The sequence below is a fragment of the Cyprinodon tularosa genome, unplaced genomic scaffold (assembly GCF_016077235.1).
Source record: "Cyprinodon tularosa strain WSP-4 unplaced genomic scaffold, ASM1607723v1 ctg142, whole genome shotgun sequence".
In the NCBI taxonomy this organism is placed as follows: Eukaryota; Metazoa; Chordata; class Actinopteri; order Cyprinodontiformes; family Cyprinodontidae; genus Cyprinodon; species Cyprinodon tularosa.
Genome location: NW_024038243.1, coordinates 1,896,263 through 1,921,535, shown reverse-complemented (window position 1 = coordinate 1,921,535; position 25,273 = coordinate 1,896,263). Strand labels below are relative to the sequence as shown.

At 37.1% G+C, this 25,273-nt stretch overlaps 1 protein-coding gene across 1 annotated transcript; it reads left to right on the top strand.

The window, feature by feature from the left end:
• The first annotated feature begins 5,982 nt into the window (after positions 1-5,982).
• Positions 5,983-23,530, top strand: LOC119779088 (broad substrate specificity ATP-binding cassette transporter ABCG2-like). The gene is made up of 16 exons (XM_038278617.1): positions 5,983-6,041; positions 8,099-8,333; positions 9,399-9,458; positions 10,555-10,669; positions 10,788-10,940; positions 11,031-11,188; positions 12,731-12,882; positions 12,972-13,067; positions 14,541-14,791; positions 16,427-16,509; positions 19,605-19,694; positions 19,770-19,891; positions 19,979-20,133; positions 22,907-22,996; positions 23,117-23,214; positions 23,298-23,530. Exons 2-16 carry the CDS (start codon positions 8,122-8,124, stop codon positions 23,443-23,445), a joined length of 1,983 nt encoding a protein of 660 aa, XP_038134545.1. The 5' UTR covers positions 5,983-6,041; positions 8,099-8,121; the 3' UTR covers positions 23,446-23,530.
• Positions 23,531-25,273: the final 1,743 nt, after the last annotated feature.

The window sequence follows — 25,273 nt, the reverse complement described above, 5'->3', positions numbered from 1 at the left end:
GGCAGCTGTGGCTAATATCAAATTTGCCATCACTGGTGTGTGAGTGAATGGGTGAATGACTCAATGTGGCGTAAAGCGCTTTGGTCAAATCTCGTGACTTTCCTAAAAATGTGCTACATAAGTACGGGCCATTTCAGTGATTACTTAATTTCTAATACATCTCTGAATGTACTCTGCTCGAAAAAATTAAAGGAACACTTTGAAAACACATCAGATTCCAATGGGGCAAAAAATCATGCTGTTTATTTATACTGATATGGACTGGGTGATGTGTTAGGAACAAAAGGATGCCGTATCATTTGATGGAAATGAAAATTATCAACCTACAGAGGGCTGAATTCAAAGACCCCCCCCCAAATATTACAGTGAAAAAATTATGTGGCAGGCTAGTCCATTTAGCTGAAATTTCATTGCAGCAACTCAAAATGGTATTCAATATTTGTATGGCCCCCACGTGCGTGTATGCATGCCTGACAAAGGCGGGGCATGCTCCTAATGAGACGACGGATGGCGTCCACGGGTATCTCCTCCCAGATCTGGACCAGGGAATCACTGAGCTCCTGCACAGTCTGAGGTGCAACCTGGCGGCGTCGGATGGATCGAATCATAACTTCCCAGAGGTTTTCTATTGGATTTAGGTCAGGCGAGTGTGGGGGCCAATCAATGGTATCAATTCCTTCATCCTCCAGGAACTGCCTGCATACTCTCGCCACATGAGGCCAGGCATTGTGGTGCACCAGGAGGAACCCAGGACCCACTGCACCAGCATATGGTCTGACGATGGGTGCAAGGATTTCATCCAGATACCTAATGGCAGTCAGGGTGCCCTTGTCTAGCCTGTATAGGTCTGTGCATCCCTCCATGGATATGCCTCCCCAGACTATCACTAATCCACCACCAAACCGGTGCTGAACGATGTTAGAGGCAGCATAACATTCTCCACGGCTTCTCTACACCCTTTCACATCTGTCACATGTGCTCAGGGTGAACTTGCTCTCATCTGTGAAAAGCACAGGGTGCCAGTGGCGGACTTGCCAATTGCAGTGCTCTGTTGCAAATGCCAAACAAGCTCCATGGTGCCGGGCAGTGAGCACAGGGCTCACTAGAGGACGTCGGGCCCTCAGGCCCCCCTCCTGAAGTCTGTATCACATTCACACCAGTGGCCTGCTGGAGGTTGTTTTGTAGGGCTCTGGCAGTGCTCCTCCTGCTCCTCCTTGCACAAAGGAGCAGATACTGGTCCTACTGATGGGTTGTAGATCTTCTACTGCCCTGTCCAGCTCTCCTGAAGTAACTGCTTGTCTCCTGGAATCTCCTCCATGCTCTTGAGATTGTGCTGGGAGACACAGCAAACCTTCTGGCAATGGCACATATTGATGTGCCATCCTGGAGGAGTTGGACTACCTGTGCAACCTCTGTAGGGTCCAGCTAGTGCCTCATGCTAACAGTAGTGACAGTGACCCCAGCCAAATGCAAAACTGGTGAAAAAGAGTCAGAAAAGATGAGGAGGGGAAAAAAATGTCAGTGGCCTCCACCTGTAAAATCATGCCTGTTTTGATGGTCGTCTCATTGTTGCCCCTCTAGTTCACCTTTTGTTAATTTCACTAACACCAAAGCAGCTGAAACTGATTAACAACCCCCTCTGCTACTTACCTAACCAAATTAATATCCCAGAAGTTTAATTAACTTGATGCTATACTCTGATTACAAAGTGTCCTTTAACTTTTTTGAGTAGTGTATTATATCCGCCGTACTTTTTTGTTTAATTTCCTCACAAAGACTTGATAATAAAATATTACACAGAGAACCTCTAACACTGCCTTAAAACACCATGACAATCCAGAACATAATTTAAAAAAAAGTTAAAATAGTAAAAGGAAATAGAGAAAACATTTTTTGACAATACAAACAAACATTTGCATCCTAAACAGAGAAACTATGATGGAGAAATAATTAAAGAAGAACTATATGCCTTTTTACCTGGGTCTTTATCCAAAAAATAAATATCAGAGTATGAAATATTTATTCTGGGTATCAATTTTAGTTGAATTATGGATTGCTAAATAATAAAAAAAACACCAATCTAAGATTATCATCTTACTTCATGTGCAAAGAAAAACATATTTTTTTTACTGTAAAGGGTTTGTTGTTTGACAGAAAACAAAATTATTTTTTCTTCTGGTGGCTCTTTGAGATTATTTAATTATAGGGGTTCTGTTAACCTGCAAGCATATTAAGAATTTGCACAATGTTTAATCCATTCAGTTAATTTCAGTGGTTCTCACTAGTTCCCTAGTCTGACTCTTCATCACATTTCATTACTTAATATGTGATCTTCAACATTTTCATGGAACAGTCTGCTAAAGTTTTCTGTTGATTTGAAATTCAAGTCTTTTCAAGTCTATTTAATTTTGTAAGAGAGTTGCAATATATTACTGCTGATGGTATGATGTTTTTTGTGTGTAATAAAAGAACAAAAAGCAAATAAGATGTTTTATAAATGTCTGTTTGGATATTGAAAGCATGTAAGGGGCTGTGAAATATATATGAAGTTAAAAAATACTTTTTTAGCAACTGAATGAAAATTGAACATATCTTTTAGAATTAAACTGATTAGAATTAACCCGGAGTTGGGTCATGATCTTGGCACTGATGACTGGCTTAATGGTTCATTCCATTCACCTATCTAGCTGCGCCTAGTTTCCCATCACTGTTCATCTTTTTCACCTGCTCTAGTCTCTATTTAAACTGCTTGCTCCCAGTCACCAGTGCCAGATTATTCTCGAGCTTTCAATGAGAGTTCTCTACCATACCTGTTTTTCTGATTGATTGCCTGATCCTGACCTGTTCTGCCCTTGGATCTTTAAACGCACCTGTTCCTGTTTTGGATTTGTTTGCCTGACCTGTCCTGCTGGTTTCTACCTGGTTTCTCACCCCTCCTTCTTCCGGGCACAGACTGAAGTCTAAAACCAGAGATTTCGGTCTTTGATGCTCTAGCTGCTGAGTTGTAGATCCCATAATAAACACTTTTGTGAATCACACCTATGTGTCTGCATCAAATTCTGGGTCCTCAGTTCTAAACCTCCACAGTTTGAGTCATAAGAGTAAATTATTAAAAATGAAACTGCATTTTAATCTCTTGTAAAGGATATAAAATGTACCTAGATACCATTCAGATTCTAATCAATATACAAGCTAACCCATTCATGTTTCTCTTACATATCAGTTACTACCTTCTGTTCTTGAAGTAATTAGTTTTTCTTGGTAGAAAGGTTCTCACACTGTTCATTCTAAATAGAGAAATGGACGTGGTCTGTGCCAACTTGCAAAATAAAAAATAATAATTCAGAGGTTCACAACCATTCACAGTGACAGGGATTCAGGAAGCCTTTTAAATAAATGAAAACATATCTTACTCAGTAGATTCCTGTGTTTGTTTTTTCAAACAGAGGATTTATAACCTTGTAGACATAGTTTGGAGTAATATGGTTTATTCTCCTTGAGAAATGTGAATTTAGTGTAATCCACTCAAATCTAACCCATATTGGGAGGTCATGCACTTTTAATTGTGTCCAGTAGATGGTGCTGCAGGCTCTGCTGCAAGCACAGTCTCGTCCTGTAAATTACCCAGAAAAGCACATACAGTTGAAAAGTATTTTCTCTGTTTGGTTTCTTTACTGATCAAATTAAAGAGAGACTGTTTTGATGTTAACCTGGATTTAGTATGTAAGTAGTAAGTAAAGCATTTATTAAGCACCTTTCACAGAAAACCATCACACAGGGATGTAGAAAACCAATAACATTAAAATTGAAATAATACAAATAAAATAGAACGGAACAATCAACTTTGCAACACAAAGTTTTCTGAAAAATCAAAGTCTAAACAGAGATTCAGTCTTATAACTAGTTTGATAGACGATTAATAAAACGATTGACGAGCTGAAAAAGCAGAATGACAGTCATGTGAGGTACATTCTATGTCCAGCAGCTCTATGCTCAAGCTCAGCGTTGAGTTATTTTTCTTCTTTTTCCTTTATGTTGAACAAAGTCGCAAAGGTTTTTTTTTTCTTAGCTGTATTAGTCAAGAGGCTTTAAAAAATCTGTTTTTTGTTCATCCGATAAACTAATCAGCTCAAAAGGGTTGCAGAAGATGAAAGCAGAAGGCTGAGAAAAGGGTTTAATTAGATCCATAAATGTCATCAAATGAGTAAATGTGAATGTCCAACAAGATAATTAAATGTACAATTTATTTACTTAATACATTATTGAATATTAAACACTTTTATAGTTAAATCAATTTTCAAGGAAATTATTGAAGACACATTAAAAGAGATTAATTTATTCTGGGATAAATTTATTCTAAATTACCTCCTAGATCTTCTTCAAAAATAGCTTTTTGGTCTTGTTTATAATTTTAAACCTTGCAGCCTGCTGGTCCTTCCAACCAAACACCTCACACGCACTTTCAGGCATGTATATGTGGTGAGCTATGGTTTGAAACAGTCATTGAAGCTCACCTTTCTTTGGTTCTTTGAAAATGGCCAAAGGTTGTAAGAGAAAAAAATGTATGAAAAGGAAAGAAAGGCCTCAGAAGAGGCAGATATATCCCAGAATGCTTTGCACGGAGAGCTCTCCTCGCTAGGCTTTATGGAAAGCTTTATGCCCGCTGTCGCCATAGACTGTCGCAAACTGACAGCGGCAACTAATAACAAAGATGGCGCAGGCGGTGGAGGAGGAGTTACCTGACCAACGGGGAGCAAAATGCAGTGATCATCTGTCCAGTATATAGTCCCCGCTCTGTATAGTGATTGAGGGATTAAGGGGTTAGACCGCACGTTCAGACACAGTAAGCTTGTATGAGCTATGAGATCAGAAACTTTCAAACAGAGCTTGTGCATGCTGTTGCACGAGTTCATAGGCATTCCCTCTAAGGAGCGGGTACAGGGTTGTGCATGTGCAGCCAAGAGGGTGGGTCTTTTACAAAATTAGCAAAAAATCTTTGTGGAAAGGGGTTTAACAGAGCAGCTCTTTTATTTTAGCTGACACCTGATTTTTCAGAACATCTGGAAAAGGGGCTCTCCCTTTCTGGTACAGCGTTTGACTAGTTTAAACCTTACTTGAAGGAAAGGACAGTAAGGGACTTTAATTTAGAGACGGGATGAAAATCATATCCAGGGATCCTCAGGGCTCCATTCTGGGCCCCGTCCTATTCAATATAAATATGCTCCCTTTGATTCAGATTATAGCAACCAACATCATCAGTCACCATAACTATACAGACGACACATCAGAGAGTTGCCTAGATGCTTAGAACAGATCAATATATAAATGCGACATCATTTTTCTCTAACTGAATAAAAACCAAACAGATCATAACCTTCAGACCAAAGGAGGAGAGATCCAGAGTTGGCTCAGAGCTCCAGCTACTACAGATAGAAGCCACTGATTATGGCCGAAATCTTGGTGACATAATGGACTCAGACCTGAACCTTCAGAGGAACATAAAAGTCATCCTTTTATTACCCGAAGAAAATGTCCAGGATAAAAGGACTAATGTCCAAACAGGATCTAGAAAAATTCATTCATGAGCTAATTTCTTTAATCGACAGGTCAGGTAATCAACATAAATCAGGATTTGGAGCATCTCATGAAACCAGTGGAAAAAAAGGCACCTGGGTGGGGGATTATGTTTTTTTTTAACAAAGGGTCAGATGAGTTTGCTTTTTTCCTTAAATTATTAAAATTATTTGAAAACATTTTTTTTTTTCACTCAGGTTATCTTTGTAGATGCAAAATAACCAAATAGTGGGGAAAAAAAGGCTCTAACAGAGAAGCATATATCGGAGCACGGTACAAACAACAGAAAGCTCATTCTCTAAATATGATCAACATGGTTAAAAGGAAAATAATGGGTTAAAAGTCACTGAGGTAGGCAGGGGTCGCAGTAAACTCATCAGACCTTAAGAAGTTGATGGTATTCAGTCTGAAAACGTCCTCTAGGGTGTCAGTCTGAAACAGCTCTCTTCTCTATCCTTCATCAGGCGGTGAGTACATATGACAACATTTATTAACTTCCCAAACTTCACACAAAGAAAATAGCAACCGCCTTGTAAATACAAATTATACCATTTGTTCTGAGGTGATTTTATTTAATGCAAAGAAAATCCTTGAAAATGTGAAAAAAATAAAATATGCTGATTTTAAACTTCAACTTTAAAATATCTACAGTTTGCTTTATGTGCCTTAGAACATTATTGACCTTTATATATTTACAAAGGTACATAAAATATATTAGAGCTTGCAAAGAAACACTCTAAAATTCAGACTACTTCAAAGGTTTGCTCTATAATTATTGTTCGTTTTTGTTCTAATTAATTACATCTGTAAGTATGTTTATTTAAATTGCATTAAGAAGTGCTTGCAAAATTAAACAGGTGAAAGTTAATAAAAGTAGAATAAAATATGCACCATAAATTGTCATAAATTGCATATCATAAAAGCTGAGATTCGACCAAAAGCTTCTTGAAATAAAAATGTAGGGAGTGCCTCACACATATAATTATTCCAAAACAGGAATAAGGATTTTATTATTGTATTAAATTGGTTAGATTATCTTTAAATTATTATTGAAGGGAAAATATCTTTATGTATTACCTGAATCTCTTTAATTAAACTATTGATACATTTAGCAGAACTAACTATTGATTTCAGCAGCTTTAACTCGTGTATGGATGTTTTTAATTGTTGTCTGTTGTTCTATGTGCGAATTTTCAGAGGGAAATTTTAAGAGAAAATTAAGGTTTTCAGCTGGTCCCCAAATGATGTTCTTAACATGTAATAAAGTATAACTGCTGGGATAAAAAGTTACTTTAATTAATTAATTGAATGGCTTATTTAATTTAATATATCACAATTTAAGAAATGAGCTCTTGAGATGAAATTGTTAATTTTTAGTCTTTTTTTATTGACAACTTGTTTAATTGTAGACAATCTAGATGGGAAGTATTCTTTTTTTCTCTGGCTTAGAATGAACTGCAGCTTTTTCTGTTATGGAAAATATCAGCTTTAGATTGAGAATAAGAATAAATGAGAATAAAATAATGGACTAAGAATTTTGGAAAGGTAAAATAATATATAGTGTGTAAATAAAAAAAATTTTGATAACAAGCAAAGAATTAATGGTAAATAGAACATGAGTAAGTAATAAACATAAGTATATATTATTAAAAACAATGTATTTTTATTAAACAACCAGGGAAATTTTGAAATATTTGTTCTTTCCTCAGGTAGCGGGACCTTCTCTAGCATCATTTTCTTTGGAACATTATCTTCTGCAATCTCTCAATGCAGACATTTAGCTTTTTTTTAGACCATTTTACATTCTAATAATGAATAATAGCCAAATATAAATACATACATATATATATATATATATATATATATATATATATATATATATATATATATATATATATATATATATATATATATATATATATATATATATATATATATATATATATATATATATATATATATATATATATATATATATTAGGCCATGAACAGTGTTTTTTAGGCAAGATATTTATTTCTTTTGCATTTCTGATTAAGGAAAAATCCACTAAAATAGATACAATTTTTTTACTATGATAGCAATCAGCAATTTGAAGATAATTCTTTAACAAACTAAAACCCAATAGTAAGCAGAAGGTAAAATTAAAACATCTTTTGTGGAAAAAGGATTAATTTGGACTACTTCTCTTAAGTAGTTTTTAAAGTGGAACACCTGAGTAAATCCTAAGAATTCTAATTTAAAAGATAATTTGAACCTTTTATCAACTAACAAAGATAGTTTGACTGAAATATAAAAGTTTACTCTAAGAATATGAATATATCAAATTGTTATCATGAAGAGGTCAATATTTGGTGTTGGGACTGCTCATCAACAATATTAATTTTTGCAACAATACTAATCAAACACAGTAACTCTTACTTGTATTTGCAAATGTAACCCCCAGTCCTTAGTATTTTTGTTTTTTTATACTTTGTGTTTATGTGATAAATCAAGTACTGTCTTTAAAATCAACTCTCCTCACAGGGTTCTTGGTTCTGTGTGGAATAATGAAGGGCGCCGGTCATGTCAACGTTGCGATGATAGAAGACATCGGAACAAACGGGGTCTCTAATTCAGAAATTAGCACAGATTTGGACAGAAGCACACAGGCTTGTGGTTCCACTGTGAGCTTTCATAACATCCAGTATAAGGTTCATGTGATGAGTGGATGCTTTCAGAAAAAGAAACTAAGTCCAAAGGAAATACTCGTAGACCTCAAGTAAGTGGTCATGTAAAATCTATCTATCTATCTATCTATCTATCTATCTATCTATCTATCTATCTATCTATCTATCTATCTATCTATCTATCTATCTATCTATCTATCTATCTATCTATCTATCTATCTATCTCATGGTGTCCATTTTAAGCTTAATGACTTCTCTTCAGTTTCAATTTCCTAAAGAGTTGCCTTTCTTTTAGGTACTTATTCAGTCTGCAGTAGGGAAAGTGGATTTTCATTAAAATACATAAAACGTTTTTCATAGATGGCTGAGATCACAAGAGTCCTCTAAGTCTGTCAAACTTAAGATTTCAGCTAATTATTTTTGGCCAAATATAGCAACATATTTTAATAACCCTTTCAAGTCAGTTCAATCCGGGAGAACTTAAAGAACATTGTTCTTGTCAATTCTGCAGGATTTGGCTCATTGTATCCCCCAGCATGGCAGAACAATAGTGAATGGACTCCTACAGTAGTTCCTCTCAGATGGTATTAACGGTTACTGACATTTCCCATGGAGGAATGAATAATTTCACAAGTGTTTTGACCTTCACCTGCCACTCTGTTAATTATATTATATTAAACATGGGTTCTTGCATATAATCTCTCTAATGCACTAAAGAGCAGGCTGCCAGGGGAACGAATTAACCAGGATCACGTGATCCATCTCCGGAGTTTTATTCAGCCTTATTTGTCTTTTTGTTTCACTGACTCTTTGTGACTTTTCTTTAAGAGCTTCAAAGGATTTGCACTAGTTTTTTTTCTGGGTTATTCAGTAGGTTTTAACGTTTCTACCCTTCATTAGATCTCATTGCTCTTTGTAAGAAATCCTGTAAAGGAAATTGTTAGAAGCAAGGAAGTCGCTGATCTTGGGAAAAGCTTTGCAGTGGAAATTATATTTCTGCTTGAAGAGTTTTAGCATATAGGGAACAGATCAAAGTAGACTTATTTTGGTTAAACATCTCAAAAATGTTATGGTAAAAACTAAAATCTGAAGTTACTGGTATTTATAGATATATTTTTGTTAAATTTGCTACTAATGCCTGTATGTATGTGTTTCAGTGGGATTATGAAACCTGGCTTAAATGCCATTCTTGGACCAACTGGAAGTGGAAAGTCTTCGTGAGTACCGATCGCCAGATAAACTGAAAAACGCTTACAGAGGCTTTAAAAGCTACAACACAGTTAAAAATAGGCCAGTTATGGTCAAATGAAAAAGTGTTACACTATAAATCCCTTTTAAAGCTTTTTTCTACTTGGGGCGTGCTTTGTAGGGGCAATGGTTAGCGAACATGACCCATGTCTGGAGGCCTTAGTCCTCGAAGCAGGTGACCCGGATTTGAATCCGTTCTGTCAGCCGACAGTCCATAAAAAAAAAAAGCGATCCACCAGTGCTGTAAAAACTTTAAAAAAAGAGGTTTTCTACTTTAATTCTGGTAAATGTAAACAACAATTAACCCAAATGACTTCTGTTAAAATGAAAAATTTGAAGAAAACAAAAAGATAGATTTTGAGGGAAATGCGAGGTCTTATAAAATCTTTTCAATAGATATCAGATGTATTGGTGCTTTGGATGTGTAAGATTGCAGAAAAGATGATGAGTTTGGTTAAAAGAAGTGATCACAATTATGCAAATTTCTCCAAAACGTCTCAGTAGCAACTGAAGATGATGCAGTAAGTGTTCTCTTCTCTAAATAAACAAACTTCACACACGACATGGGTTTTATCTCATCATGCTGAGGGAGTGAAAGAAAGATTCTAATTTTATAAATATGATGGAAAGCAATCAGTTAAGGTTTTTAATGTCAGTTGTTAAAATGTTAACAGTTAAAGAAAGCTCTGCAGACTGTATTAATCCACTGACTTACAGCAATCCCTCCACCTGAGCAAGTATATGATGACAGTGGGAGGATTAACTCCCTTCTTGTCGGACATAACCTCCTGCAGATCTGGCTTAGTTTTGAAAGGCATCTTCTACATCAGCTGGTTACAAAGAGGACAGAAACCTCTGTGATTCATGCACACAGTTTATTTGGAAACAGCAGTGGCTTCATATTGGCTAAAAAGATTAGCTCAGACTGAATATGACTGAAAAAGTGCAGATGGCCTAATTAGGTTAGGTGGAGCAGCAGAGCTTCTCTTAATAACTTTTTTTTATGTGGAAATGTTTATATTAAATACCTTTTTGAATATTAATGACTATTGTTTTTATCTAAAGCTTTTTGGATATTCTGGCTGGAAGGAAGGATCCTTTGGGTCTATCAGGAGAGGTCCTTATTGATGGAGCACCGCAGCCTCCAAACTTCAAGTGTCTATCTGGTTATGTGGTCCAGGTGAGTTAATTGTAAATATTTTTTTTTACTTGTAAATAAAAAGGGACACTTAACGGTCCTGAATGGTGATAATAATTAAAGGGTCATAGTGGTGCTCTTGGTGTTCTCTCCTCTCTAGGAAGATGCAGTGATGAGCACCTTAACTGTGAGGCAGAATCTTAGTTTTTCTGCAGCACTAAGGCTTCCACCATCTGTTCCACAAAGTGAAAAAGAAGATCGGGTCAATCATCTTATTAGGGAGCTGTGTCTCACCAAAGTGGCTGACAATAAGGTAGATGTCCATCACTGCTGCTCTGCTTTAGAAGTCAAAACATCTGGTTGGGACCAGCTAGTTTTTTTTTATATTCATATGCCTCTTCAGGTGGGCTCCCAAATGACTCGAGGAATCTCAGGAGGGGAGAGAAAGAGAACCAACATCGGTATGGAGCTGATTATTGATCCTGCGGTTCTGTTTCTGGATGAACCGACCACAGGGCTCGATGCCAGCACAGCCAACTCTGTCCTGCTGCTGCTGAAAAGGTGACAGAAACCCAGGAACCTAAACATGTATTCTCTATTTGTTGCCATTACATACAGAAAATTTTTGTTTTTTTATGTAACCCATAACTTCCTTTTTCTCTGAGATATAATTATGACACCATACAGACTCTTCTCTTCTCTCTCTTAAGTTAGAAAGATGTTTGTTCAGCTTCATAAGCCAGAAAAATTATAATAAATTATAAATTATACTGTTGTCTTTACAGTAAGAGCAGTAAGTAGAAGCTTTTAAAAACTGGAACTAGGTCAAACAACACTGGACCAGGGCTTGGGTTCAATCTGTCAATATAGAAACAAGGAGCAAGATAGTGAAAAATGAACAATATTCAAAGTTTCTTATTGGGAGACTGTATCCAAGTGTAGCCATAGCCACTATCTACATGGCAACTGCGTGGGAGGGGTGCAGAGATATGTCCTTTCATTTTACTCTACTGCAACATCTACTGCTTTGATCAGTAGAAGATAAGGATGGTGCTCCATGTCGTTAAGACTAGCGTGTGGAGTAAGGTACATGATCTATACAAGTATAGCTCTTTATTTCTTCTTCTATTGGCCTGGAGACATTTTCAAAGAGAAGATCACAATTATCTCTTAGAAATAACAGGACACTTTAAATACATATCTAAATGCCTTTGTTAGAAAACTGAAAAATTATCATTACTTGATCATTCTAGTGGGACAATTAGTAGAAATAACACAGAAATGGCTATAAAAAGACCAACACTGTAGAGGCTCTAGAGCAATAGTTCCCTAATCTTTCATCTTGTGATGCACAAAATCTCAACAAAAGGGACTATTGACACCAACTATTGGTTGAAAATTCATGCAATTCTACTAAAACACACCAGAGCACAACGACAAGTCAAATAACACCAACAGACACAAAATTTTTTTTTAATATATATTAAACCCTTTAGATAAAAAAAATGCTTCACCCTTTGCATCTTTGGGATTTAGTTAATTTGTTTTGGAGGACTTAGACCTCTTTTGTATTTTCAACCCAAAGTGAGGTCCTAACTTCCACTTCAGAACCACTGATCTAAACTGATTGTTTAAAGAGGAATGTTAAAATATCGCTCTTTCTGTATGTTCTAACCCTGTGAAATATTATTTAGGAGCATTAAGGACAAATTAGACTGTAAAGAGCAGGGATTTTAAGTATGGCGTTAATCCCTCAAATATTGTGGAAAATAATTTACAACAATATGGCTACACTGCAGTCTCAGACCCGAGTCCTAGAGGGTCTGTATCCTCCAACTTTTAGATACTAACCTAGTCCAACACATCTGAATCAAATTACTTATTTACCTCCACAGTTGCAGTGAACTTCTCCAAAGAACTGATAAGGACCTAATGATTTTATTCATGTGTATTAGAGCAGACCTACATCTAAAAGGGGTAGGAAAGTGGTGTGATAGTGTACCAGGGTACCAACAAATATGGTTTACTATGAATTCAAAACAACTTGTCAATTGCTTTGAAATCTTGTGGTGGGGCTTTAATGATCTCACTATGTGTTATCAGGATGGCCAGCCAAGGTCGAACCATAATCATGTCCATCCACCAGCCCCGCTACTCCATCTACAGACTGTTTGACACTCTGACTCTATTAGTTGGTGGGAAAATGGTGTATCACGGACCAGCCCCCAATGCTTTGGACTACTTTGCCAACATTGGTGATTATGGTTCTTCAAGAATCCAATTATACCACAATAAGGCCTGTTGCTGTTTACGATAGATTGTTGGTTGGGTTTTGATTTTCCAGGCTATCCATGTGAGCCCCATAACAACCCAGCTGACTTCTTTCTTGACGTCCTAAATGGAGACTTCACTAAGCCAGCCAAGGTTCATGACACAGCAGGTACATTTGCATACATACGTTACAGTCCACTCTGGACCATCAGAAACATCCAAATAAGGAGTGCTAAACTGCTTTTGCAAAAATTAGTAAATTGCTTGTGCTACTGGAAGCTGGAGAGCAGCTGTAAAAACCAAACGTTCCAAAAAATGAAGATGGAGGTAATTATATGTTTTAATAACAATGATAACTATGATGAATATTGTTGATAGCACACATTACATGTGTGTCTTAAAGTGTTTCAGTACAAACAAAAGTGAACAGCTCCTCCTCCGATTCCCCTCTGACAAAGATGGAGTCATGGTCAGACTTAAATAGTTTGACTGACCTCCACCAGCTGCTCACAACACCCAGAACAATGGAAAGCAGTGCTGACGCATAAAAATGATATACAACATAATGCTTCATACCTGTTAAGGGTAACAACTTTGTGATAGAGCCATAAAGTTTTTGTCAATTGTCATCAAAGTTGGTTGTATCTCTTTGAGCATTGTTTGCTCTCCTTATAATTTTTTTCATCCATTATGAACCAGAAATATGAATAGAAATGTGTCGATGCAATCAACTGGTTTTCCTTAGAAAGAAAACTTTGGATCAGTTTGACTTGATGATCTGGTGAACTTTAAAGTGCCTTGAGATGACATGTGTTGTGAATAGGCGCTTTATGAATAAACTTAATTGAATTGTATTGAAATAGAATGTGATTCTATTCTGTGTCTCAAAAATAAGTGGAATAGAGAAGATCAGAAGAAAAACTATCTGGATGGAAAAATAACCACAGCAAGAAGTAAAGAAGGAGGTACAATCACAGCAAAAATCTGAGAAAGTCATGTATTATTAGACAGGCTTCCTCAAGTATACCAAATCCAAAACTGTTGTGTAAGTTTTTCCTTGAAAAAGTTGTCTGAGGTGGTTAAAAATATAATCTGCAAAAATGGATAGGAAAGTTGAGTTGGCCTGCGTACCATTATGCTTTTGCTCGGCTGTGGGCCATACAGGGAATCACTTCCTTCTGTAAAAATATTTTTTTAAATAAGGGCATTTAATAAATATATATATATAAATTCATATATGTCTGACAACCTTGGTGGTAAAAATAATTTTTAGGCTCAAAAAAGACAAAAAAGGACAAACGCTTGGCATATGTTGTTTTATTCAAAGAATTATAATATATATAATATATATAATATATATATATATATATATATATATATATATATATATATATATATATATATATATATATATATATATATATATATATATATATATATATATATATATATATATATATATATATATATATATATATGTATATATATATACATATATATATATATATATGTAGTGTTTGCTGTTTATCCTTTGGCTCATTACGTGTTTTGTGAATGTAGAAATGGATTTCAGCAGTTCCCTTAGAATTTTCTCTCTCTCTCTCTCTCTCTCTCTCTCTCTCTCTCTATGTATCCAAACTAGATCTGACTTTTGAAGAACTTGGCACAACCAGGCAGAGCATTGAGGAACACCTTGTAGTCGAGTACAAGAAGAGCAGCTACTCCAGCGATACGGGAGCTGAATTGAGGCGTATTCTCCAAAATAAGGAATGTGTATCATCGCTTAGATCTCGCAGCATCACCTACAACAATCCCTTCCTTCACCAACTTCGATGGGTTTTTAAGAGAACCTTCCAAAACCTCATGCTGACTCCACAAACATCCGTGGCTCAGGTTAAATTCAGTTCTTCCTACTGTCTTGTCATTTTTGTCTCAAGAATACAACTATTTAATGATTACATTTTTTTTTTTCGTAACAGAAAACAAACTCATAGGTCTTTGAAGGGGCCATCTTGTGGCTCTCATTAGTCACCCCAGGGCAGTGAATGCTGTTAGAGGTCTCCTCTCTTTAAGAATTATTAACAGCTAATTGGCCCTAAATAGGTCAGAATAATCCCAGTAGAGGTGCTCTAGGTGGTATGGGTGCTCTAATCGGCTTTGGTGACTGTTGTGACCCTACTCCAGCCTCTTTGGGCTCAGATCTTAAGTGATATCATATCTGGCAAAAGCCCCTTAGGCCCAAGTCAGGGAGTCATCACATGATGGCGCCATTACTTGTCGCTTTTCATCGCCTTTGATTCCACATGAAGGCCTGATGGGAATGAGGTCAAGAAGCCTCAACCTCGCTGACTTATCCGCTAACCCTGGGAACCTCTCAGTCCTCCATTTACCTGCAAATTGTTAAACTTGAATTGTGAAGCTTTTCTTTCATTTTATTCTCCTTTTGCACTTATAATTTGCATATCATCAAACCAATTTTGATATCAGACTAAATTTGCCCAAATTATGATTTTATTTATCTAGGGATAATGCTATCCAAAATAACCCTGCTTCTTAAATAACGAATGAACTGTGTTTGACCACATTATTTTTTGTTTGAAATATTTTTCCTTAATGGCATCTTGCTTTAACTCTGCCCTTTGTACTCGGTATAAGCTACTGGATCCAGAATTTCCCTGAAGGAGTAATCCCAAGGGATAAATGAGGTCGAGTCTAAGTCTAAGTCTAGCCACATCTAGACCTGATTACTGTCAGACCTGCTCAAACAATAAATCAGTCAAAAAAAAAAAAAAAATGTCTGAAGTAGATTCAACAACAAATATAAAGATATATATTAGCCTGGAAATTGTTATGAAGCAATTTATAAGGCTTACAGTCTCCAGAGAATCACAATAAAATGTATTATCCACAAACAGAGAACAAAACAGGCAAGCATGGTTGTGGTTCTCTCTAGCAGATAATGCAAAGGATAAAACTCACAATTTATTAGGATTACAGAGGAGGGAATGCATAGACTTCAGAGTAAACCAAGGCTGAAAGCAACAAACAAAAGGAACTGTCTCCAGAAACGGCACTTACGTAATAAAAATAAATCAAACTAAATGACAATTTAGCTCCATAACTAAGTAAACAAGAGAAAACCGTAATGCAATACAACCTCCTCGCACTGTGACCATACACAGCATTTCAGAATAAGTAAGATGCAACAATGTGGCTGTTTAGGACAAGCAGAGAAGAGGGATGGCAACCAGTCCTCTTTTATATGCATCTTCCGCTGGGTCCACCAATCCGCCGTTTCCATTCTTCAGGAATCCAATCAGCAGTTGCCACCTGCACACTCAGATTTGCACTGATACAAAACCCTAGGGCTAGACCCGTATAAATGTTTTTGACCTTTATGCTGCAGCACTTTTAATTAAAACGCTTTATAGTGTTTGGCTACATCTAAGCAGAACAAAAATAAATGAGGAAACCTGCTTCTGTACAGGCTGCACTGTGATTGCCTCTCCTAATCTCTTCTGTGTCCAGGTGGGAGTCAATATTTTCCTCGCTCTCATCGTAGGAGCCATCTTCTTTGCAGTCCAAGATAATCAGAGTGGTCTTCAAAACAGGTCAGAGAAATGATCCAACATGTGTCTCTAAAGCTAAGGTTGTTTCTTAGTTTCTTTAAAGGAAAGTGCAAATGTTCAGCGTTAAACTAAAACTGTAGTTACATAGTTATAGAGTCCAGTCAGTGTCTCTGATTAATTTCAGAGTGAACAGTACTAAAAAGTCAATTAGAGCCCATAAAATGGCTCTCCTTTGTCCCTCTTTGTTTCTGTGCATAGTTTAGAGCAGGCATCCCCAAAATCAGTCCTCAAGGCCCACTTTCCTGCAGGTTTTTGGTGGTTTTTCTGCTCCAGCACAGCTGATTTTAATTGAAAGCTGAATAACAGGCTTTTGCTCAACTGCAATCATCATAATCAGCTGTGCTAAAGCAGGGAAACCTCTTAAACCTGGAGGACAGAGGCCCTCGAGGACCGATTTTGGGGATGCCTGGTTTAGAGGAAATGGGGGCCAATGTCAGCAGCCTGGTAAAGAAGGTGTGCATGTGGCTTAAATGTTCTGCATTCATCGCTCCTTTCTCAGTATCAACAACATTCAGCTACCAACAATGTGGAAAGCATAACTAATATACCCAGTCTGGTAGCAGTGCATCATGAAGCCGAGAACTTACTGTTTACTTTCTGTAAAAAAGAAAAAAAAAGAAAAAAAATCGAGCAATTTAAGACCACTTGATGGTTCTAGTGTATAACTTCCATAAAAATATACTCAAAAAGTTATCTATTATTTTCCTGAGAGTATCTGAAAGTACAAGAAACTAAAAAATACTAGGGAATGTAACCTCTATGTCAAAGACTAATAACCCTGGGCCTTTCCTGGAGCCTAAAGGATTTTTAATTTCTCCAGAATATAAACCATGTTCTCTATGGAGTGTTGGCCTAGTGGTTAGAGCAGTGCGATTGTGCTCTGAGAAGGTTGTAAGTACCTGGTTTGATCCACTCAGCCTGCACTCTGGGTCCCTGAGCAAGACCCTTATCCCCACACTGCTCCCCAAGGGGATGGGTTAAAATGCAGAGAGTGAATTTCCCCACTGTGGGACCATAAAGGGATTTACATTTACATGTTAGTAACCTGTGTATTCCATGAATCAATAAGTTCATTCAAGTAACCACCAAGTTTTGGGAAAGTTGTACCTGTATCTTTTCTTAAAGTACATTATAAGTTTCAGAAAGTATTTTGCATCCTACATTAATGCACTTGGAAAATAAGTGAGTTCAAGTAGGTTCCAAGAAGCTAAGATTTAAGTCACAGAAGGTACCTTGCAAGTTTCAGGGAAGTTGCAGAATGTAACCTCTTAGCCACTGAAGTTGCTGCACTTCATTAAATTACCTCTAAGCTCCAAGAAAGTAACCTTTAGTTTGAGGAATGAAATATTTAAGTAAAGGGAGTTTAGCATAAAAGTTCCTAAAAATAAAGTTTTTATTTTATGAAAGTAACCTGTAAGATTTATACAGCAAAAAAAAGAAAGTTCTGGGAAGAAGCATAAATGTTCCAGTAAATTAACTTGTTAGTTACAGAATAAACAACCAGTAAATTTCTGTTCAGTAAAAATAATCTGTGCTCATCTAAAATGTTTAGTTTGAGAACATTTTGGGAAATGACCTGAAAGTTTTGTAAAGCTAAGAATAAATGTAAGAAAATTGTAATTAAACTAACCTGTGTGTGTTTTTTAACATCTGACCCTTTAAATACCAGGAAGTAACCCGTATGTTTTATTAAAGTCATCTCTAAGTACCTTGGAAATTCTGGAACGTACCAAGTAGGGAAATAAGAGTTTGGCTCCAGGAATGCACACACTGTTTAATGTGCTGCTACCACTTTTATCTAGTGTGCAGAACTACAGAAGCTCTGAGCAACTTGAATTCTGGAGCCATGGTTGAATGAAAAAGGAATTATTTCTATAGTTTGCAGAGAATTAGACTGACTTTCCTCCTACTAACAGAGGCTTCTAGTTTTCTACAGATGGTGTATATATGGTTCTGTGGCTTCGTCTTGAAGTAGAAATAGTATCTTGTTTAATTTAAATATTTTTTATTCAATGGTTAGTTGATTTATGCAATTTATGTTGATTTATGATGTTGATTAAAAATCTTCTGAGGAGGATGATCACTGTTGTACATAATGTTCTTCGTGTTTTGAAGAATCCTTCTTTGTGAAATACTCTCCAGAGGTTCTTGAGCAGTTCCTAGAGCCTTCTTTATTGTTAACCTTGTTGAGGAAACATACAACTATAAAAAAAAAAAAAATCATAAAAAAAGCCACAATAATACTTTGGATTAAAAGCCTGCTGGGAAAAAAAGTTTGATTTAAAAATCCTGGAACTGTGGTGAAATGGTCAATTGGGAATTCTTACTGAGTTGTGGTACTGACACAAAAAATGTAGTTTTTATTATTTTCTCCATTTCATCTCCTCTTTCTGTCATCTTTTCTCCTCTTTAATCTTTTCTCCTGTTCTACTTTTATTGCAGTGTCCATATAATCTGTAAAACTCCCTGCATGAATCATAAGAAAGCTATTTATATGCATAAATCAAGCGGAACACTGTGGTGATAGCCATACTGCTCCACTTGTGAAAGAAAAATCTGTTGGGCTCTTTTTTGGCATTAACAGTTTAGGACACTAAAAAAATAAAGAAGTTAATATCAATGCAATATTGGTCTTCAGGCCCTTTACTAAAAGTTCATTTTAAGACCTCCAACATCTGCAATTTATTGAAAATGTATAAGTTCAGTGAACTATGATGGAACCAGGAGCTGCAAAAAATAAACCATGAAAGTAACTTTCCTTCTAAAATGGGCAGGAAATTAGTGAGGCGATGTGCTTAGGGGTGCCCCCTTGTGGGAAGATTGTGTTTTGTGTTTTTTTTTTAGGTTTACTTAAAATTCAATGGATTAAATAGTCAAACATCAAATAATTGAAGAAACTTTTCCAAATTACAGACAACACTCACCAAGGACTGCCCTCCCCGTAGCCTTTTTTTTAAGGATCTGAAATAAAAATTTTTTTTTTAGAAAAGGTGTCTGACTGCTATCTATCATTATTTGAAATGGGACCCGATGACTGCAACTTAAGAGAATGGATTCTGCTTTGTCATTCCCTGCAGGATGGGCGCCCTCTTCTTCATCACCACCAACCAGTGTTTCAGCACTGTATCTGCAGCCGAGCTCTTCATCGGAGAGAGGAACCTGTTTGTGTAGGTAGCCTTACAGGAAATCACCACATGTGTGGCTCAATGTTTGGACTCCTAAAATATGCCATCTGGTTCAAGGCATGAGTACATCAGTGGCTACTACAGGGTATCCGTCTACTTCCTGTCAAAAATCCTCTGTGACCTCATCATGCGCACTATCACCTCTGTTGTCTTCAGCATCATTGTCTACTTTTTGATCGGTAAGAAAGGCTCTCTGGAGTGTTTTTTTTTTTAAAGTCTTCTGGACCATATGCGTCTGAAAGTACTGATGGAAACCTTTTCCTCAGGGTTGAAGTCCACAGCGGAGGCCTTTCTCATCTTCACATTCACAGTGACTCTGGTGGCCTACACCGCCACAGCCATGACCATGGCCATCTCAGCTGACCAGAGCGTCGTGGGTCTGGCCAACATCTTCATGACCATCACTTTTGTTTTCATGATGGTGAGAAAAGCTGCAGTACAGAAAAAAATGTTTTAACTACGTCTAGTAGCTCCTTATTCAAACCCTTCCCTATATTTTAATACTTGTGATAAAAAATTAGGCTTTTTGGCTTTAAAAACACTTAAAATCCTTAAACTTTAGGTAAGCCATGTTAATTGGAAAGTTTAAGACCATGAAGATTCATCTATGAAGAATGAATCCTTCACCAAACATAGGGAACAATCTCAGTACATGTTTGAAGGAGCACATTGATCCCAATAACGTAACGCTTTCTTCTTTAAAATACAACAATAGCCATGTAATAACATGGTAATAACATAACAAGTTACACTATATTACTATGAAACAAGAAAAACATCATGGAGAATTTTAGTAATTGTTGTGCTTCAAGTTTTAGGCAAATAAGGTAAAGTTAGATTTCTTAGAATTCAAACAGGTATTGCCAGGTAAGTCAGTCATTGCACCGACAGCAATAAATTAAGGTGTTATTATCTAGTAAAAAGCAGTTTATTACTTGGTATATAACAGAAAACTAAACCTAGAAGACAGCAAGCCAAGCTTCTTAACTAAACTCTTATTTATATGTAACTTCAGTTCAGTTATATGCTTTATTTAACTGATCATAAGCTAAAATTTACTTTGTAAGCTGTTGGTAGGTGGTGGCCAATAACAGAAACTGTTATAGCAAGGCAAGGCAAGGCAAGGCAAATGTATTTGTATAGCACAATTCAGTACAAAGACAATGCAAAGTGGTTTACATGATTAAAATATAGGAAAATAAATCACAATCAAAGCAAGTAGGAAAAAATGTGGTAACCTAATGGTAATTACCCATCAAAAGTCTCCATTGTTAAATAGTAACATACAATTGTAATAATTACATGCAGGTAATTACTTTGAAATTATATACCTTCATTTTGGGGTAATTAAGAAATACATTTCTTCTTATTACCTAGTAATATAGTGTGACTTGCTATATTTTTACCATGTTATTACATGGTTATTTATATATTGAAAAAGAAAGCGTTACCCATAATTAAGGATTATATTATAATAAAGTGATGGAAGCAAAAAGGTATAAAGACACTGTTTCCACACTCTACTACTGGTAAAAAGCAGAATAATGTCTAAAAAAACAAACATGAATATTCAATGTATTCTCTGAGCTGAGTTACCCTGCTTACTACTTATGTATTGATCTTGTTATTTTATTATGTATTTGTTTAACTTTGACTTCTTTTTTTTATGCATAAAATGCTGGTTTATTCTGAGGAGCAATGTTCATTTTTAAAATATTGAAGCTTAAGTTATTTGTGGCTGTTTGACGTTTTTGCGCGACTGACTCTGGTTCAGAAGGCACTTTTTTATCCTGATTTCCATCTAGTTTTTTTCATAATAATATTTTCCTTTTATCTTTATTTCTCATGAAATGTTAGGATCCCAGTTTTTAGGATAGAGGTTGGAATAATAAAAAATCTGTTTGAAAGCTGTTAACAACTTTGCTTAAAAAAGAAAATTGAATCCATGACCAAAGCTGCTGATACACCTGTGAATTTTCCTGTGAGTCACACAGACGTTTTTCTTTCTTTGTTTTTCTTTTTACTTTAACCTAAAATAGACAGACATCAGCACACACCTTAAAACACCTCAAAAGCAGACTCAAAAGACCCCACCTCCCATCCACCCTCCCAAAGACTGTAGAGTCTGAAATGTAGCGTTTGACAGCGTTAAAAGAGGAAGCCTCTTATTTCTATAGGCTTTTCAAATCTGAATTAATCATATTTCTTAATGTAAAATGTCTTTGGGATGGATGAGACCATAATGCACGGCACATTTTGGGATAAACCGGTTCCGGATCCAACACGGCATATCACCACCCTCATCCCATACCATCTGTTACACACGATGGTAAAAGTATGCTGATGTGGGCTTGTTTTTCATCCACTGGACGTCTTGTCTAGTCATAGGCTGTGTCCAAACGTTCGCCCTAACTCCTAAATCCCTTAATAACCATATAGAGCGGAGACTATATAGTGGACTTTAAAGTGAACTCAGTTAACTGACTGTTCGGACAGATGATCACTACTTTGCGCTTCCCGTTGGTCACATGACTCTGCCTCCCGGCACGGTGCCTCCACCTCCAACAAATCCCATAGTGCTTTGCAAGATGAGCTCTCCACGTAAAGCATTCCAGGTATTATCTACTTATCTAGTGACCATGGATGATCACTACTTTTTAAGGTGCACTCTGGGAAAGTCCACAACTTTTTCATCCACTAGACATTTGGACACTCTTCTTAAATGGCTTAAACATTGTATAATGCTCTATATAGAGATTAGTGCGGACGTTCGGACACAAGCACTGAGTAAACCATGAAATCCTTTAGCAAAGTTTTCCAATGTGCCAGCAACTTTACGACAACTGAAGCTTGGTGCAAACCTTGTCTTCATCAGCACAGATGTCAGACATGACCTGTTAAAAGCCTTGTTTCCCCTTTGTTCCTCATGGAGAAGTGAGCAGAAACATATATCTACAAACCCCAATAAATTAAAGCTGCACCAGAAACAGCAGTGGGTTATAACTCACCCAAAGCAATGACAGAGACTTCAGTAAGTCATTCAATCTTCTGTTATGTTGTTCTCCATGGTTACCAAATTGCTTTCAAATTGGACGATAACTCTTTGGTGCTTAGCTTCTTTCTATCAACCAGTCCAAATGAAGAGAACCCTAAAGGACTAGCTGAAGCTTATCGTCTGCGGATTTTGTCTGTAGATCTTCTCTGGCCTCCTGGTGAACCTTCCCAGCATCGTGGACTGGCTGGCCTGGCTGAAGTACTTCAGTATTCCTCGATACGGCTTTGCAGTAAGTTTTTCCTTCGAACCATGTTTACAGCTGTAATGCTCAGGTTTTCCCAACATCAGACTTCATTTAAAAATCTGTTATGATTTCTTGGTTTTAACATCAAATTATGGTCATATTCAGGCCCTGAAGATCAACGAGTTTGTGGGTTTGAAGTTTTGTCAGGCGACCAATACGTCTGCAGTGATGGCCAACAGTGGCGTTAGCTCAGCGGGCCAGATGTGAGTAAACCATCCACATCCACAGGAATCCTAGTGGATAATACGGTAAATTCTGGTTTTATCTTTCGACTGTGTCCTTTCAGGTGTACAGGAGAACAGTACCTGGACTACCTGGGAATAGAGTCCAGCTCCTGGGGACTGTGGGAGAACCATGTGGCTTTGACCGTCATGATGGTCGTATTCCTCCTCATCGCCTACCTGAAGCTCCGCTACATCAGGAAGTTCACCTAAAGTGGATTCTGGGTTTAACTGTAACACATTACCCATGAAAAAATCCCTTCTTGAAACGGTGTGAAATAAATGTGTCCAAATGTAATGTGTCACAGTGAAGGTTAAATTACTAATTTATTACTGTTTACAGACACCATTGGGTTCAGGTTGGTTCAGGACGGTGCGGTAAAAAAAGGAGAGGCCTCATTATCTGCTTTCACCTTTTTTCTTTGTTAGTTTTTTTGTTACAGTTTAAAAATATATATATCAGACAAAGAAAAAGCATAATAAATACAGAATCCAGTAATTTGATGAATATTGTTTTGTTTTGTTTTTTTCGCTAAAGTAAACTTTCCTAATGAAATGAGTCGACAGAAAAGGAGTTTTCTCCGTAGTGTGTCTGGGCTCTCCCTTAGAGATAGGGAGAGGAGCTTAGTCATTCGGGGAGGACCGAGAGCTGCTGCTCCTCCACATCGAGAGGAGCCAGTTGAGGTGGCTCAGGCAACTGATTAAGATGCCTCCTGGACATCTCCCTGGTGAGGTGATCTGGGCACGTCCCACCATTAGGAGGCCCAGGGGGAGACCCAGGAAACGCTGGAGGGACTATGTTTCTCGACTAGCCTGGAAGCACCTTCGGGTTCTCCTGGAGAGGCTGGCCCTAGTGGCTGGGGAGAGGGATGTCTGGGCTTCCCTACTGAAGCTGCTACCCCCGCAACCCGACCCTGGATAAGCGGAAGAAGATGGATGTATGGATGCATGGATGAATGGATGGACATTAGAAAACTAGTGTTTTTTTTATATCTGGGTGCGTAGATTAATAACAAACTGTCCTTTACCTTATATATGAAATAAATCTGGTAAAAAATATTGTTTAACGATATATAAAGCAAGTTCTTAACATGTCTTATCTGACTAATAAGACTTAGACTTTTATTGTCATTTTGTATACACAGAATGTATAGAAAACAGAATTTCGTTTAGTACAGCTTTCCACACAGTAAATTAATATTTCCATTCTATAAAGTGCAGCAGTGACCAAAGGTAAACAGAGTGGGAGAAAAAACATGGTGCAAAAATCACATTGATATTGGAGTTCAGAGCATTAATATAAATGGTGTAAATATGCAGTATTTTTGGTTTGGTGTTATCAGTGTGATGCAGTCTGTGACATGATTTAGAGTTTTTTTTTAACTCTTCAGCAGTCTAATGGCGGTGGAGAAGAAACTGTTGTAAAACCTGCTGGACCTGCATTGATTGCTGCAGTCTCTTCCAAGAGGGCAGCAGGGAGAACAGTCCACGGTGTGGGTGTGAGGGGTCATTTATGATGTTACGGGCTCGGGACACAAAGCGCTGGGATGAAATGTCTTTAATGGAGGGAAGAGGAGCCCGGATGATCTTCTCTGTTGTTCTCACCTTCTTCCAGTCTGAGGCGCTGCAGCCTCCACACCACAAAGTGAGACAGCTGGTCAGAATGCTATCTATGGTGCTTCTGTAGAAGGTGGTGAGTATGGGTGGGGGCAGCTGGGTTCTCCTCATTCTCTGCAGGAACTACATGTGTTTCTGTGGCCTTTTGGTCAATGAGGAAGTAATTACAGTCCAGGTGAGGGTGTATGTAATGTCAAACCCCAGGAATTTGGTGTTGCTGACCCCCTCTAGAGGTGTTGCTGACCAGTGGACCGTGGTTAGGACGATTTCTCATGAGGTCGACGATGATCTCCTTCGCACTCTACACATTCAGGACCAGGCTGTTATCTCTGCACCAGCTCACCAGCAAAAGGATTTTAGATTTAGAAAGACCTCTTTTTTGACATAAAGTAAATTTAAAAATAGCATAACTGTGGAGTTTAAT

Bases quoted from the DNA above. Each gene is read 5' to 3' on its own strand.
- LOC119779088 (XM_038278617.1), top strand. From the start codon at position 8,122: ATGAAGGGCGCCGGTCATGTCAACGTTGCGATGATAGAAGACATCGGA. The intron at 10,670-10,787 runs GTGAGTTAATTG...TCTCCTCTCTAG, and splicing joins TATCTGGTTATGTGGTCCAG to GAAGATGCAGTGATGAGCAC. The intron at 10,941-11,030 runs GTAGATGTCCAT...ATGCCTCTTCAG, and splicing joins CCAAAGTGGCTGACAATAAG to GTGGGCTCCCAAATGACTCG.